Genomic DNA, 13,361 nt, shown 5'->3' on the forward strand with positions numbered 1-13,361 from the left:
GCAGAACGACGAGTCTCCACACACATACTAAGCAGCGTGGGCGGGGCGGGGGCCCGAGCTGCAGAGCTGGGACGAAGGGGCGAGCGACCCTCTCGCTGTCTTGCGGGAATCAGTCCGGGGGCCGATGCCCAAGGTCACGCGCCGCGGGGAGGAGGTTCGGACAGGGAATCCAGGCACGAGGCGCTCCCTTGCGGCGGGCGGGCGCGTAGAGTGGGGGACGTTCGCACTGCAGCAGGCCACTAAGGTGCATTCCAGATGGGGAACCACCTGGGACAAGGTTCCGTCCACTCCCACTTCCGGGTTCCCTCCTCGCGCATGCGCCTACCTTCACGTCGTCTCATCCCCAGGGCCATCTTCCCGGGCTGTACCATTTCGTGCATGTGGTGGGAGGGAAAGGTCTATAGACACTTCGTTTGTATCTGCTGCTTCTGAACCCTGTAAGACCAGTTACGACTCCTTACTCAGGGCTATCGACCCTCCCAACAGTTCTCTCTCTGGGTCCTCGCTCCTAATCTATTCCAATCTCTCCTATAGGAGGAGAGTGGTACGCTCCACTCCCACCTGAGCAAGTGGCCGGGCAATACCATCCCCGCGCAGTGCGGGGGAGGAGCTAGGGGTATTGTTGGGTCAGGGGGTGCGTGCGGCTCGCGGCTAGAGCAGGTTCGTCACAGCCGCCGCGCACAGGGAGGGGCGCTGCCCGGAGCGCAGTGTCCCCTCAGGCCTCGCCGGGCGCGGCTGCTCCCCTTCCGCCCCCTCCCCGCTACCGCAGCATTGGTAGCGCCCGGCTCCAGCTGACCGGCCTGGAATCCCGGCTCCGAGCCCCGAACCCTCCACTCCCAGCGACCCCCCCCGCCCCGGGCCCGCCGGAGACTCGGCCCCGCCATGGGAGACGCCGGCAGCGAGCGCAGCAAGGCGCCCAGCCTGCCGCCCCGCTGCCCCTGCGGATTCTGGGGGTGAGTGCGGCCCGGGGAGGGGGCCGGGCGGGGTGAGGCCCGGGGAGGAGGCCGGGCCGGGGTCTGGGCTGCACCCTGGGGCTGGGCAGCAGCAGAGCCGGGCCTAGTGACTAGGCCAGGGGCGGCCAGCCAGGCGAGGCCGGGATTCCTAGCTTCCCTTAGGGCCTGTCATCAAAGGCTGAGCCACCCCTCCCCCACCCCAGGCCGGGCTTGCTCCAGGGCAGGGGCATGTGCCCCCTGCTGTGCTGAGGGGGCTTCCCTCGTCAGAGGCGTCCCTCCCCCAGGCCTGTGACTATTTGCTGCATCACAGGGCGGGGGTTGGGGGGGCTGGCTCCTGATTTGCAAGTACAAGTGGCTAAGTCAGGGTGGGGAGAGCAGCTAACTCATCCCCAAATATCCCTTCTGTATTCTTGTCTCTAGCCATTGACTAGTTCTCAGACGTGTGTGTGTGTGTGTGGGGGGGGGGGGGTTCCATCTGTGTGTGTCTGTGGCTTATATTATTATTTATCACACTACTATTATTTCAAAATCTATTATTAGTTAGTCATTTTCATATCCCCTACTCATAACTCCGGTCATCTGAAGAAGTGGGCTGTGCCCACGAAAGCTATGATACCATCTACATGTTTTGTTAGTCTATAAAGTGCTACCAGACCATTTGTTGTTTTTTTCTGTAACAGACTAACTTGGTTACCCCCTGTATCTCTCCATGTGTTACCTAACCCCCTTCTTTCTCCCTCTTCCCAGCCATTCCAGCTTTGACTTCCTCCATGGCCTGTAGGAATTGTAGAGAATTTCCTGAAAGGATCAGCTTCAATGTCTCTTTACCCATTCCTCCAAAGATTCAATTTAATTACAATTAACACACTTTGTTTCTGAGCCCCCAGGTGGAATAATAGTGGCCAATGTGCCCTCTAATTTTTTCCATCCGTGTATGGAATACATTTTATTTGCACAAAGACATGTTCAGAGTGCATCTCCAGAAGAAACACATGCTCCTGGCTGTGGACACTCTGCTAATCATCTGTGCAACATTTGAATTGCTCTTGGGTGATCACCCAAGCACTCAGTTTGCAGGGAACACTGATAGTGGCATCAGCAAAGTAGCAGGCAGGCAACTTTCTTAACTTCTGGACCTTTATTTCAGCCTTTCATAGCTACGGCTAGCTTGTAATTTTCAGTCTGTCATGTAAGTCTGTAAAGAACCATATACACCTATGTGTGTATAAATAGCAATATAAAAAGCGTCCTTTTGCCACTTTACAAAACCTTCTGAGCAGACTTCTTGCCAGGGATGGTCTTTAGCATCTGCTGGCTCATCCTGTTTTAAAGGAAGAAGACATTCTTCTGTTCTGGAAGAAAAAACATAACAGTCCATTTGATTCTTCTTTCACTCTCCAGAGCCATGCTGGTAAAGAAAGACATTTCCATTAAGTTTTTAGTGAATGATTGTGGCATGTGGAATATGCTGGCTGAGACATGAAAATAAAGTGTCTTGAATATGTGTGGTGATGTAGATTCCTGAATTTCTGATTTATGGAGTGTTCAAAAGGTATGTTACTAGGTAGAATTGTGGGAGTCCATCTGCAATTTATACCTGTCTATGAATGCACCACCTTGGGATTTATAATAATACAATTTAAAGTACTCTGGAGAAGTGGAAGGATGCGTATTAAGAGTGATTTAGTTGTTTTACATATATTTTCTAAACTTTTTTCTAAATTAAATCCCATTTGTGAGTTATGGTACAAGTCTGAACTTTGACAGTTACGATGGTCCCATTGGGAGTGATCTCACAAGACACACTGTAAATATACAGCAAATTGTTACTTTATTTTTGATTTACTAGGCCCACGAATTAATGTCTCACGCTTACAAGAATATGGGTGAAAAGCAGTTGTTGCTACTTCCACTATGGTGCGATGGCTTCTGTGGCCAGTGGTGATGTACAAAGGCAGTGAAGGAACTACACAGTCTTCAGCTTGCAGCTCTTTTCATGCTGAACTTTGTCGTGAGTTCAGTGCCCTGGGTTTGTGACATCAGTGCATTGTCATGGGAGGAAAAAAAATCTGGTGCCTCAAATGGTGGCTGTGAAGAAAGTGGCCATTTAAAGATGCTGCCTATATGTATAGTTCTTGATGGACATGGCTTCCCATTACACAAGCAGTCCCCCATCACATTTGGCCTTAATTTGTCCCCTTTTGAAGGGATGTCATTCCAGCAGTGATTCCTCCATGATAGGGATGCAGTACATTACCAGTAGAACTGTATGAAAAAGTTCACCTTCTGTACCTGCAGTGTTGATAAACAGGGCTTCATATGCATGTTCTGCAACCTGGCACCTTTCCAGAATACAAATATATTTTATCAGAGAGAAAAGAAAAAGATTGTTTGACCAGATACTTAGATTTTTCATCATTGAGTTACAGGGGCTGACATTGTTAAATAGCCTGTAGAGATGACTTGTGTACATGTGCACTTGTGTACTTGCTTTTGGTCCTAGCACTCAAATCTGTCTTTAGGTGAACTAAGATGTCAGCATTTCTTAAAAAAAAAAGTGATGTATAAAGGGCACGAAGGGGGAGGATTGTGTGTTCAGTTATTTTCTGATTTCTAAAGACACGCTTGCCCTCATTTTCTTTGTCCTTGTTTACACAAGAAATGGTTTGCCTGTAGAGCTGGACTGCTGTAGCTATGCTGGCAAATCCTCCTACTGGAAATGTAGTTTATCATCACCCTTGGGAGTAATCCTGATCCTTTGACTCTAGACAGGAATTAAGTGGTGCACATCTGACTCTCTTCTCTCAGAAACCTCTTGCTGTTCCCCTGTTCCCCAAGATTTCTCTCAAGGCTGCCTTTGATCCTGAATCACACTTGTGGTAGAAAAATGTGTGCTAAGCCAGTTGACTAGCCTGGACTCCAGGAAGTTGGTCTTGGCTAAATATGAAAAGGTTGTAATTATTTTTATGTGAAACAGAAGTTCTGTATAATGTTGAGTACTTCGCCTGAAGTGAATGTTCACTGCAGTAATCCACAAACATTTGGCATCATAAGACAAATGTGAAAAGGAGCATTGCAAATAAAATAGGCCTTTCATGTAAAAATACTTACTTTTGGTCCTAGCACTCAAATCAAGTGATGTTTAAAGGGTATGAGGGTGGAAGATTGCATGTTCAGTTGTTTTCTGATGCATCAAAGTAAAAAAGTTTTTAAAAACATTTGCTTGTTTTTCTATTAGAAATTTAGGTCCTATGTAGGCTGGAGGATTTTGTGGTGATGTAGTGGATGTTTACTGGAAAGCTAGCAAAATGGTGATAGAAGAGACTGAATTGAACAACTAAAAGGGGGAGAAGGGAATGTTTTTGTCATACTGTGTAAAATTTTCTTTAAACATCTGTTCCAAAGTAAATGATTAACGTCAGTTATAAATGTTAATCTTTGTGAAAGCTCACAGTAACAATTATTGAAAACTCTTAAAGGCCTTCTAGCTAGATCAGACTTGATATTCCTTTTTTCTAAGGGGTGGAAAATACCTGTCAGTTCCCGTTATGTATCATTTAAAAAAGCAAATGAAAGGAACAGAACAGTCTGTTTAAATCTTTTAGTACATATGGACCGTTGGGTTGAACATTACATTTTAATGAATCATTTCAGCTATCCAAACACTCTAAATCAGGAAACCTAGTCTATATTAATCTCTTAGAACTTCATTTACAAAAGAATTTATGCTTCCAGTATCTTAGAAATACCTTCACTATTAGGGATGTTAAAATTAGATTAATCAACTCATCAAATACTCGATGGAATTTACATTGACTATTCAATGAGTCGATAAGGGCTCTTGCCTTTTAAAATGTAGTAGGAGCCCGCCCGCCCAGTTCTTGCTACATTTCAAAGATTGAAATACCACATGGAGCCTGGGTCCAGTGAGAGGACTCAGGGGTCCCCCACTGGTCCCAGGCTTCACCTGGTGCTTCCGCTTTGAAATGTACAAGAGCCCCAGCGGGAACTCTTCTACATTTCAAAGGTGAAATGCTGCCCGTGCGCCCCTTCCCCCACCCATAGAGCTGGAGTTTTTAAGCTGGCTCCCCCCGCACCTGCTTCTCCCCCTCCTCCTGCTTGCTGCCTTTATCAGAAAGAAGCAGCAGGGGGAAGTGACTAGTGTGTTGACTATCCGATAAGCTTTTGCTTATTGTATAGTCGATTAGTTAGTCGATTAGTCGCTTACATCCCTATTCACTATCCTTTCCTCTCATTATTATAGCATGTCACAAGCTTTGAAGAGTTTCAGGCACTGTGAACATTGTAATGTACTTTCAATTGTACTGAACTTAGGTTCTTTCAGTTGCTTTTTGGAATCACAAGCTACAGTTTGCATTGGTTATTTTTTTTAGGGCTGAAGATTTCAGATATGTATATCGAGTGCCATGAGTATTCTAATCAAGCCATTTTGCTTGCTACCTATAGCAGTTTTGCTCAAATTTTAGGACCCAATCCTGTTATGAATATCATGTGGGCAGATACCCATTGACTTTGGAAGGGCTTTCTCTACATAAGCTCAGGGATTCATTTGTGCTGACTTTGTTGCAGGACTGGGACCTTTGTGATTAAGCAGTCACATGCATGGGTTAATATTACAAGCTAAAATACCAGTTGGACTTCTAGGAGTTGATTGAAGGGAAGGGAGAGGTCAAAGAAATAACTTGACAGCTCTGTGCTCTGGTGAATGTTTATTTTCTTTAAAACCCATAGCAACACTGAAGGTATTCTATGCAATGCCTTAAAACCAGAAAGAGAAGCAAATATGCATAAAACAAATGAATTCCATTCTCGAAATGGTGGCTGCCAGCAGGAAGTTGATTGAAAACACAGTATGATTAGTTTCATCCCATCTTATTTCTGGCAACTTAGAAGATGTTGCACTCCGCTAAAGCTGACGGTAATACTGCTTTGAGAACAGGCCAGCAGGGATTCTGTGTAGGATGTTACCACTGGTCCTGCCTCTCACTGACACTGCCTGCATCATAGACGTGAAGACACATTCAGCCCCAAGCTTACTAGTGTCCTGGGAGAATCCAGAGTTTACTTCCAAATCTGAATCTCCTACTTGTTAGTACATTACTATGGTCCTGCCACATTAACCTGGTCTTTTCAATGATTGTCTATATAATATAAATAATTTGATCAACAAAATATACGTTTCAAGTTGCATGGTAAATTTGTGACTTAGGATCTCTGAAGCATTCCTTTTTTTCTAATCTATTAAGCTGATTCATTAATTTTTTTTAAATAGTCCTTTGTTTTTAACACTGTTCTCTCTGGCCAGTGTTTAACTTTGAAACTGAAGCTCTTTCTTCTTCTAGAGCCCTTAGTGGTCTTTAAAAAAAAATTCACTTCCTAATCTCTGAAGTCCATACCTGTCCCAAGTCTTTCCTAACTAAAGGTGTCTTTAGTTACTACTACAGTACTAGTGTTAGTTTGCACTAGGAAAGGAAGAGTACTAATGGTTCTTATCAGCTTCTCTTAACTATTTAGTCTTTGAGGTGCTAATAGACCATTTGTTTTTTTTTAACGTTTTTCCTGTTACAGACTGGTTCGGCTATCCCTTTGAAACTTATCTATCCAATGTCCTTTCCCCCCCTCCTCCCTTTATTTATTCTTGGTTCTGGACTTCCAACACTCTGGTCACCTGAGGAAGTGGGCTGTGCCCACAAAAGCTTATGATACCGTCTACATATTTTGTTAGTTTTTTAAGTGATATCAGAGTATTTGTTGTTTTGTTAAGTTTGGGATGCAATGAGTTAGTGGTGCCTTTCCTATCTTGGGCCTCAAGTTCTGGGGCAACCTATTAGAGAATGAATTGTTGATTTGTTCTAGTTCACATCAGAACTACCATACAGCTTGTTACAATTTATGTTGACTGGAGTCTTTAATGAAGACTGGACAAGAATGGCAGTAAGTACTGTACATCAAGGTTGAGGTGCTTTGGATTAGCTGTGGATGGATGGCAGCGCTGTGGGTCAGGATTGAGGTGTATTGACACAGCTGTGGCAAGGAAGACTACTTTAGGTCAAGTGCTACCAAAACTGTTATTTCCTCATACTAAATGGGGTGAATTCATTTAAATCTGTAGTAGAACAGAAAAGCTTAATATTCACTCCCTTTAATCCCTGTTGTTTTTCTTAACTAAGTGAAAACTCATTTTCTGATAGGAGAGCCAAAACATAATTTTTTTTAAAAGTAAGGAGACAAAATAAGATGTTACAAAGATTTATAGGCCACTATCTGCGGGCACTTTACAAGGCTTAAATCTGGGTAATAAACTAGGGATGTTAGCATGTAGTAGTTTACAGGATTAACCGATAAACCTAGATGTATGGGTTAATCCCAGTGACTGCACACACAACTGCCTCTGTATCAGCGGCAGCAAGGTGGGGGAGCGCTAGGGTGAGGCTCCCACAGAGTCACCTGTCCCTCGCCCCACTGCCTCCCACAGAAGGTAGCACGAGCTCATGTGGCGCTCCTACTGTGTTCCCCTGCCCTATGCTGCTGCTTCTAACAGAGAGGCAGCAGTGTGGGAGGTGAGGGAGACAGGCGGGAGCTGGTACATACATGAAGTGGCTTTCAAGATGGATCCCCATGTGTAATTGACTCCTGCAGAGCTGCCTGCCCCCATGCTGCTTCCTCTTTATCTGGGATGTGTGTGTGCAGATGGGAGCCGGTGCTTGTGGGGAGCCGGATTTTTTTTTGCACTGGCTCTCGTCCCCTTTTCTCCCCCATGTGTAAACGTGTAACTACTAAAAAAAATCCAGCGTTTACATGTTTACACAAATACACTTTTGTTAACATCCCTGTAATTAATGTGGCTTAACTTACTGGTTATCTGATTGTGGGACAGCTTCTGGCCCCCCAAGCAAGGTTGCTCAGTGCTGCCAGGACAGCAGCGCACCCCCCCCCTCCCCCCCACAGCTCTGAGCCACATTGAGCATGCGGTATGGTGCTTCAGCGGCATTAGCAGCGGTGGCAACCAGGAGCCCTGTATCCCTTTGAAGCGCCAGGCCCTGAGGCAGCTGCCCCATTTGTCCACCTCCTGTCCCCTATCTGTGAACTGTGTGTGTAGTAATTCAACAAATACTTGAATGTAATATTTCCAGTTTACTAGATATGAACTCGTTAATACTGCTCTCTCAATATCTTCACATGAGTGTTTCAAAGCACTTTATAAATAAGGCCTTACAACAGTTGCTGTGAGCTAGCTGTTCTTTTCTGTTTTTTTATTTCTATTTATTCAGCCCCATAGCTGCTGCTGAATAAAGGTATTTCCACCAGCTTCATGGCTTTGTAACTAGGTATTCCATTGAAATGGAGGAAATTTGTAAGAGAATGAGTTGATCCACTGGATGTAAAGAGAGTAAAGTAAGGATGATAAAAACACGTTAGAGAAACTAAAATACTTTGCATCACTTTTCATCATAGAGGATACTGAAGATAACCAGAGGCATGGAAAGACATCAATATAAAGGGAAAATGAAACAAATTGTAACTCTCTTTTGTCATGTTCTCTCTTTGAACTAGAGTTTTATAAAATAATAATATAGAGCAAGTAAGTCAGATACAAGAGGCATTCACTTAAAAAGTATGCGAATTTAAAATTGATAAGAGTAGAAATTTTGAATACAGCACACTACCTGTGGAACTCCTGTCACAAGATGTCAACGTAGCTGGAGCTAAACTATTTCAGAAGTATGCTTATTGCTGAAGTTGAATAATTGACGTGGAAATTATTGGCCTGTCACACAGAGCTGCATTTTGTTGACATAGTAAACCAACTTTCTCTTCAGAAACCTATTCTCTGTGGATATAAAAAGTAACGTCTTCATTTGGGACTAGTAAGGTCAAAATTGCGGAAACAAAAATGAGAGTAGACAAAGCAAAAATGTTGAATTTGCCGTTCCTCGCATGGCATATGAAAATATCTGCTTTAGGAAAACTCATTGGTATGTTTGATGAACTAGAGAGCTGTTCATTTCTTCAGTTAAGCCAGGGACGTGAAAAACCCAGTCACCTTTGAATTTATCCATAATACAAGCTTTCATACAGGAAAAAATGTGTTGCAAAGATAATGTTCTGAATGTAAACTGACTGAAACAAGCAGTTTTTTACTCAACTAGTTGGTGAAAGTTGGAGCACAACTTCTGCTAGTGTCATGAAATGAGTTAGTTTCATGGGTTTTGATTTGAATATTTTGATTGACATTGCATGGAACTTTCTGTCAGATTTTAGAATGGCTTTGAAATTAGATTATTTGTATCTACAAATAAATGCAAGTCTCTCTTGGCAGCACTTAACTGGGTATATCAGCGATGGATGTACCAAGTTTTCATAACAGAACAGTATGTTTATATTCTGAGCCTTACACTGCAGTGTGATTGTGTTTTGTCCTCTTAAATTAGCATTTTAAAAAGATGGATTAGTTAACTGTAAAATATGTGCGCCAGTTTACTTACCCTACAGATGTCTTAGGAGGATGGCATGCAGTGAATAAAGATGTATAATGTTGATTGTGATTAAATCTTCTTTGGGCCTCAGAGAAAAGTCATGTATTCAGATAATCAGTGAACTAGTCTAATTTGTCCTTCTCCTCCTCCTTTGTAAAGAATGAAAATGATATCCCTCCCACTTGTCATACTCAGAACTAAGAGAATATTCTTATTCCGGTCAGTGCAGCATGGGCAGGGTTACTGACAAAGAGCCCTGTTACGATTTTTGTAAATTATAAATGGGACATCTGATAGTGGGGCGACAGCTTCTCTAGATGCTAAATATTCAAAAAGGTATTTTCTGTTCTTTATAAAACAAAATGACCTGCAGAGCCTGAGAGAATATGTGGGCAAATACAGGTGGAGACGTTGCAGGTGACAAATGCAAACTGATTTTGAAAATTAAGTGTGTGTGGATTGTTAGCATTTATTATTTCAGGTAAAAGTTTGTTCTAGGTGCCAGAGCTGACAGATGTGTCCAGTAGTAACTGTTTTTGTATGAGTCCACAGACAACTAACACTTCAGATTTTAAAAGGATACCATCATATTAAAAAATCATGGCCAGATCTTGCATTCATTGAAGTCACTGGGAATCATAGGCAAAAAAGAAATATAGGGTTGATCCCATCTACTGTCATCATTTCTTTAGCTGCATGGCAAATGATGCCTTAAGTGCGGAGTTTTCAAATGTTCCTAGCATGGAATGCTATTTTAATGGAGTGCTTGACTTGAATGCTTCCGACCACCTCTTCTTTTCTCATTGGCAGTTGAACAGCAAGTCTGTGACAACTCTAGCACCTGTGAACATGGAAGAGTGTTGGAAAAGTATTTAATTTTTACTTCTAGCAAGTATTCCGTGGGTTCCTGGTGTTCTGACAGTCTAAAGTTTGGGAACCCTGCCGCTTATTTATCATGCTCTATTTTTGCGTTCTCTTAACTTGAACATGGAAAATCAGTGCAGGCAGCTGCTTTTCAAGTTCAGTCCTGTCGTGTTTGGATTTTAAATGCTTCAGGGAAATATTTATTTGTTTTCAAAGACTATTTTTATTGACAATTTTGAAAACATTTCTGTTGGACTTAGGTTTTATAAAAGCGTGTTTTTACAAAAATGTATTCTGCCTAATTCAAACAGCTCTAAATTAAAATAGGAAACGCTTGTTCTATAATGGTTCTGAATAATTTGTACGTGTGTTCATGTGTGCATACTGTTTTTTCTGATAAAAAGGGAAGGGAGCATTGTCTGATGACTCTAGTAAGAAACTGATAGAACTCCTGGATTCCCGTTTCCATGTCTATTAAACTGACATGGTTTTGACTTTGGATGATCTGCTTAACATGTATGCCTTCGTTTTGTCTTTTAAAAATGGATGGCTACGTCTAGACTGGCATGATTTTCCGCAAATGCTTTTAACGGAAAAGTTTTCCGTTAAAAGCATTTGTGGAAAAGACCGTCTAGATTGGCATGGACGCTTTTCCGCAAAAGCACTTTTTGCGGAAAAGCGTCCATGCCACGTGCTTTTGTGCAAAAAAGCCCCGATCGCCATTTTTGCGATCGGGGCTTTTTTGCGCAAAATAAATCTGAGCTGTCTACACTGGCCCTTTTGTGCAAAAGGACTTTTGCCCGAACGGGAGCAGCATAGTATATCCGCAAGAAGCACTGATTTCTTACATGAGATCGTCAGCGTTCTTGCGAAAATTCAAGTGGCCAGTGTAGACAGCAGGCAAGTTTTTCCGCAAAAGCAGATGCTTTTGTTAATCTTTGTGTCATCAATGTTTGTAAAGCACTTTGAGATCCCTGGGTGAAAATTGTAATATAAGTTCAAAGTGTCTTAGAAAAGCAGTACTAGAGTGACAAAAGTTAGAAAAATTTAGAATAGCTCTTTATCATAGACTCTAGAATCCAAAGTCCTGTCTCATTGGCTTAATCACTAAAACAAGATCAGCTTTCCCAATATGCACAGATTACAGAAATTGGCCTCGTCACCATGACAGCAGTGTTTTGATCTCTAATTTTATGCTGTTTGAGAGAAACTTATCAGAATAAGTTACATATGTAATTTTAAAGTATGCAAAGTTGCCTCACTTACTGAGGAATCCCACAGTATTTGAAATTGTATGGTTATCCCAGCTGTTGATTAGATGCTATTTTGGTGCAAGATTTCATCAATATCCTGCAGTCTAGCTTGCTGGAGAATCAATCATGTGTCTTTGCAACTTTTTTTTTTTTTTTTTTAACAAAAAAACAATTGCAGGTCATTGAAACACATTTTTAGTTGGAGAAAGAGACTGCATCTTAGGCCCAGTATTGTTAACAGCTTGCAGAAGCAGGTGTTGATTTTAATGTTAGACAAAGTAATAGTTTTTATTTTAAAAATGTTCTGGTGTTATTTTAGTATGCATCAAGAATTAAGGAAGTTTTAAAATATAGCAATAGTAAAATTAATTCACTGGGTTTTTATGAAAATAGGGTTTTTGGGGGAGGGGGGGGGGTTGTTGATTTGGGGTTAGTCCTGTTTCTTTTTCTCTTTAACCCAGAAACTCTCAGTACAGAGAATTTCATCCAAACTTTACATCTGGGAAGCCAAGTAATTTCTAAAACCAGACAATCCCCCTATTTACCCTACTCGGTGCTGGCTGGCTATTTGAGAATACAGTTTCTAAAAGTGGACTTGGTGTGCGTTAACCCACATGTTGACTTGTTAAACTATTTTTGGTTTTTAACTGATATTTTAACAATGGCTGGTACCAGAAAATAAATTTCTCGTTGTATTTTGATACAGCTTTCAATGAGCATTCATCAGTTTTACATACAGTGGTTTCCTTTTTAGAATTGACCATACTACTTGAGAGTCTTTTTGAGGCCCTTCTATAAAATGTTTGCTCTATTATCCATGTTGGAGATCCTGTGTCAGTCCTTGTGTTTCATATTTTGTACAGGAAAATCTTGTGCTGGATAAGTTTTGAAATGTATTCAGTCTCCACTTCAGAAGGCTGAAGGTCATTGCTTGGGGTTCATCAAGTCTTGTATGTTTTTCTCAAACATGGGCTGAGTAGTTGGTTTTGGTATAATTAATGCAGGACAGTTATTATGAATCAAAATATGTTTAGTTGTCATTTTAGAAGGTTGCGTAAAAAGCAATTGATAATCATGTCTGAAATCTTCCAGTATTTTTGCTAGACACTAGGGCTCTGCATTTAATGTTAAGGTACAAAATAAATGAAATTGTGTTGGAGATAATTCAGTTTGACTTTTTAGTTTGCAGGATAACTTGCAAAGTCTCATAACTGTGTGCTAGGAAGAAGGAATATTTTTAGTGCTTGTAATTTTTTTCTTAGGTTTTCTGATAGCACTCTGCTGCTTATTGAGTTGAATGTTAGATGTAGGAAGTGTAGTCCTGTTTCTATTTTAATTTTCAACTTGTGTGCCATGCCCATAAGTGTGTGTGTGTGTGTGTGTGTGTGTGTGTGTGTGTGTGTGCATGTGCATTATAGAAACTAGTTTGTTCCCCTATACATGTCTCTCACAAGATGCCGGCTGTAGATCAGTTAGAATAAGAGTAGCAGAATGAAAATGTTTGGGTGACTTATAATTTGGGCATGTCTAGGCACAAGCATTAATTTGCTGCATTCTGAAATTCTTGTTTTCACTTACACTGATGCTGCTCTCTAGCATTAGTCTTTGTTGCCAAAATATCACTTACTGTTGAAAATCTGAGCAGGAAGGGATCTCATAAAATTGAGCCAGATTTTGACTGACCTTGTTTCCCTTCTCCAGTTTTAGACTATCGCCCACGTTACTTAAGGATCTTGAAACTCACAAGTAAAGCCCTGCACAGATATAAAATTGGTATCTGCATCCACATCTGC

General features: G+C 41.8%; 1 protein-coding gene across 4 annotated transcripts in view; it reads left to right on the top strand.

The window, feature by feature from the left end:
* The first annotated feature begins 594 nt into the window (after positions 1-594).
* Positions 595-13,361, top strand: part of ZFAND3 (zinc finger AN1-type containing 3) — a 281,926-nt gene continuing 269,159 nt past the window's right edge. Inside the window, exon 1 of one of the 4 annotated variants that reach the window (XM_025186351.2) lies at positions 595-953. In XM_025186351.2, coding sequence (XP_025042136.1) covers positions 883-953 — 71 coding nt within the window. In that variant the 5' untranslated portion in view covers positions 595-882. The remainder of the gene's footprint in view (positions 954-13,361) is intronic. The other 3 variants (XM_025186352.2, XM_006126534.4, XM_006126535.4) reach the window with 3 other exon arrangements.

The sequence above is a fragment of the Pelodiscus sinensis genome, chromosome 3 (genome assembly GCF_049634645.1).
Source record: "Pelodiscus sinensis isolate JC-2024 chromosome 3, ASM4963464v1, whole genome shotgun sequence".
Classification (NCBI taxonomy): domain Eukaryota; kingdom Metazoa; phylum Chordata; order Testudines; family Trionychidae; genus Pelodiscus; species Pelodiscus sinensis.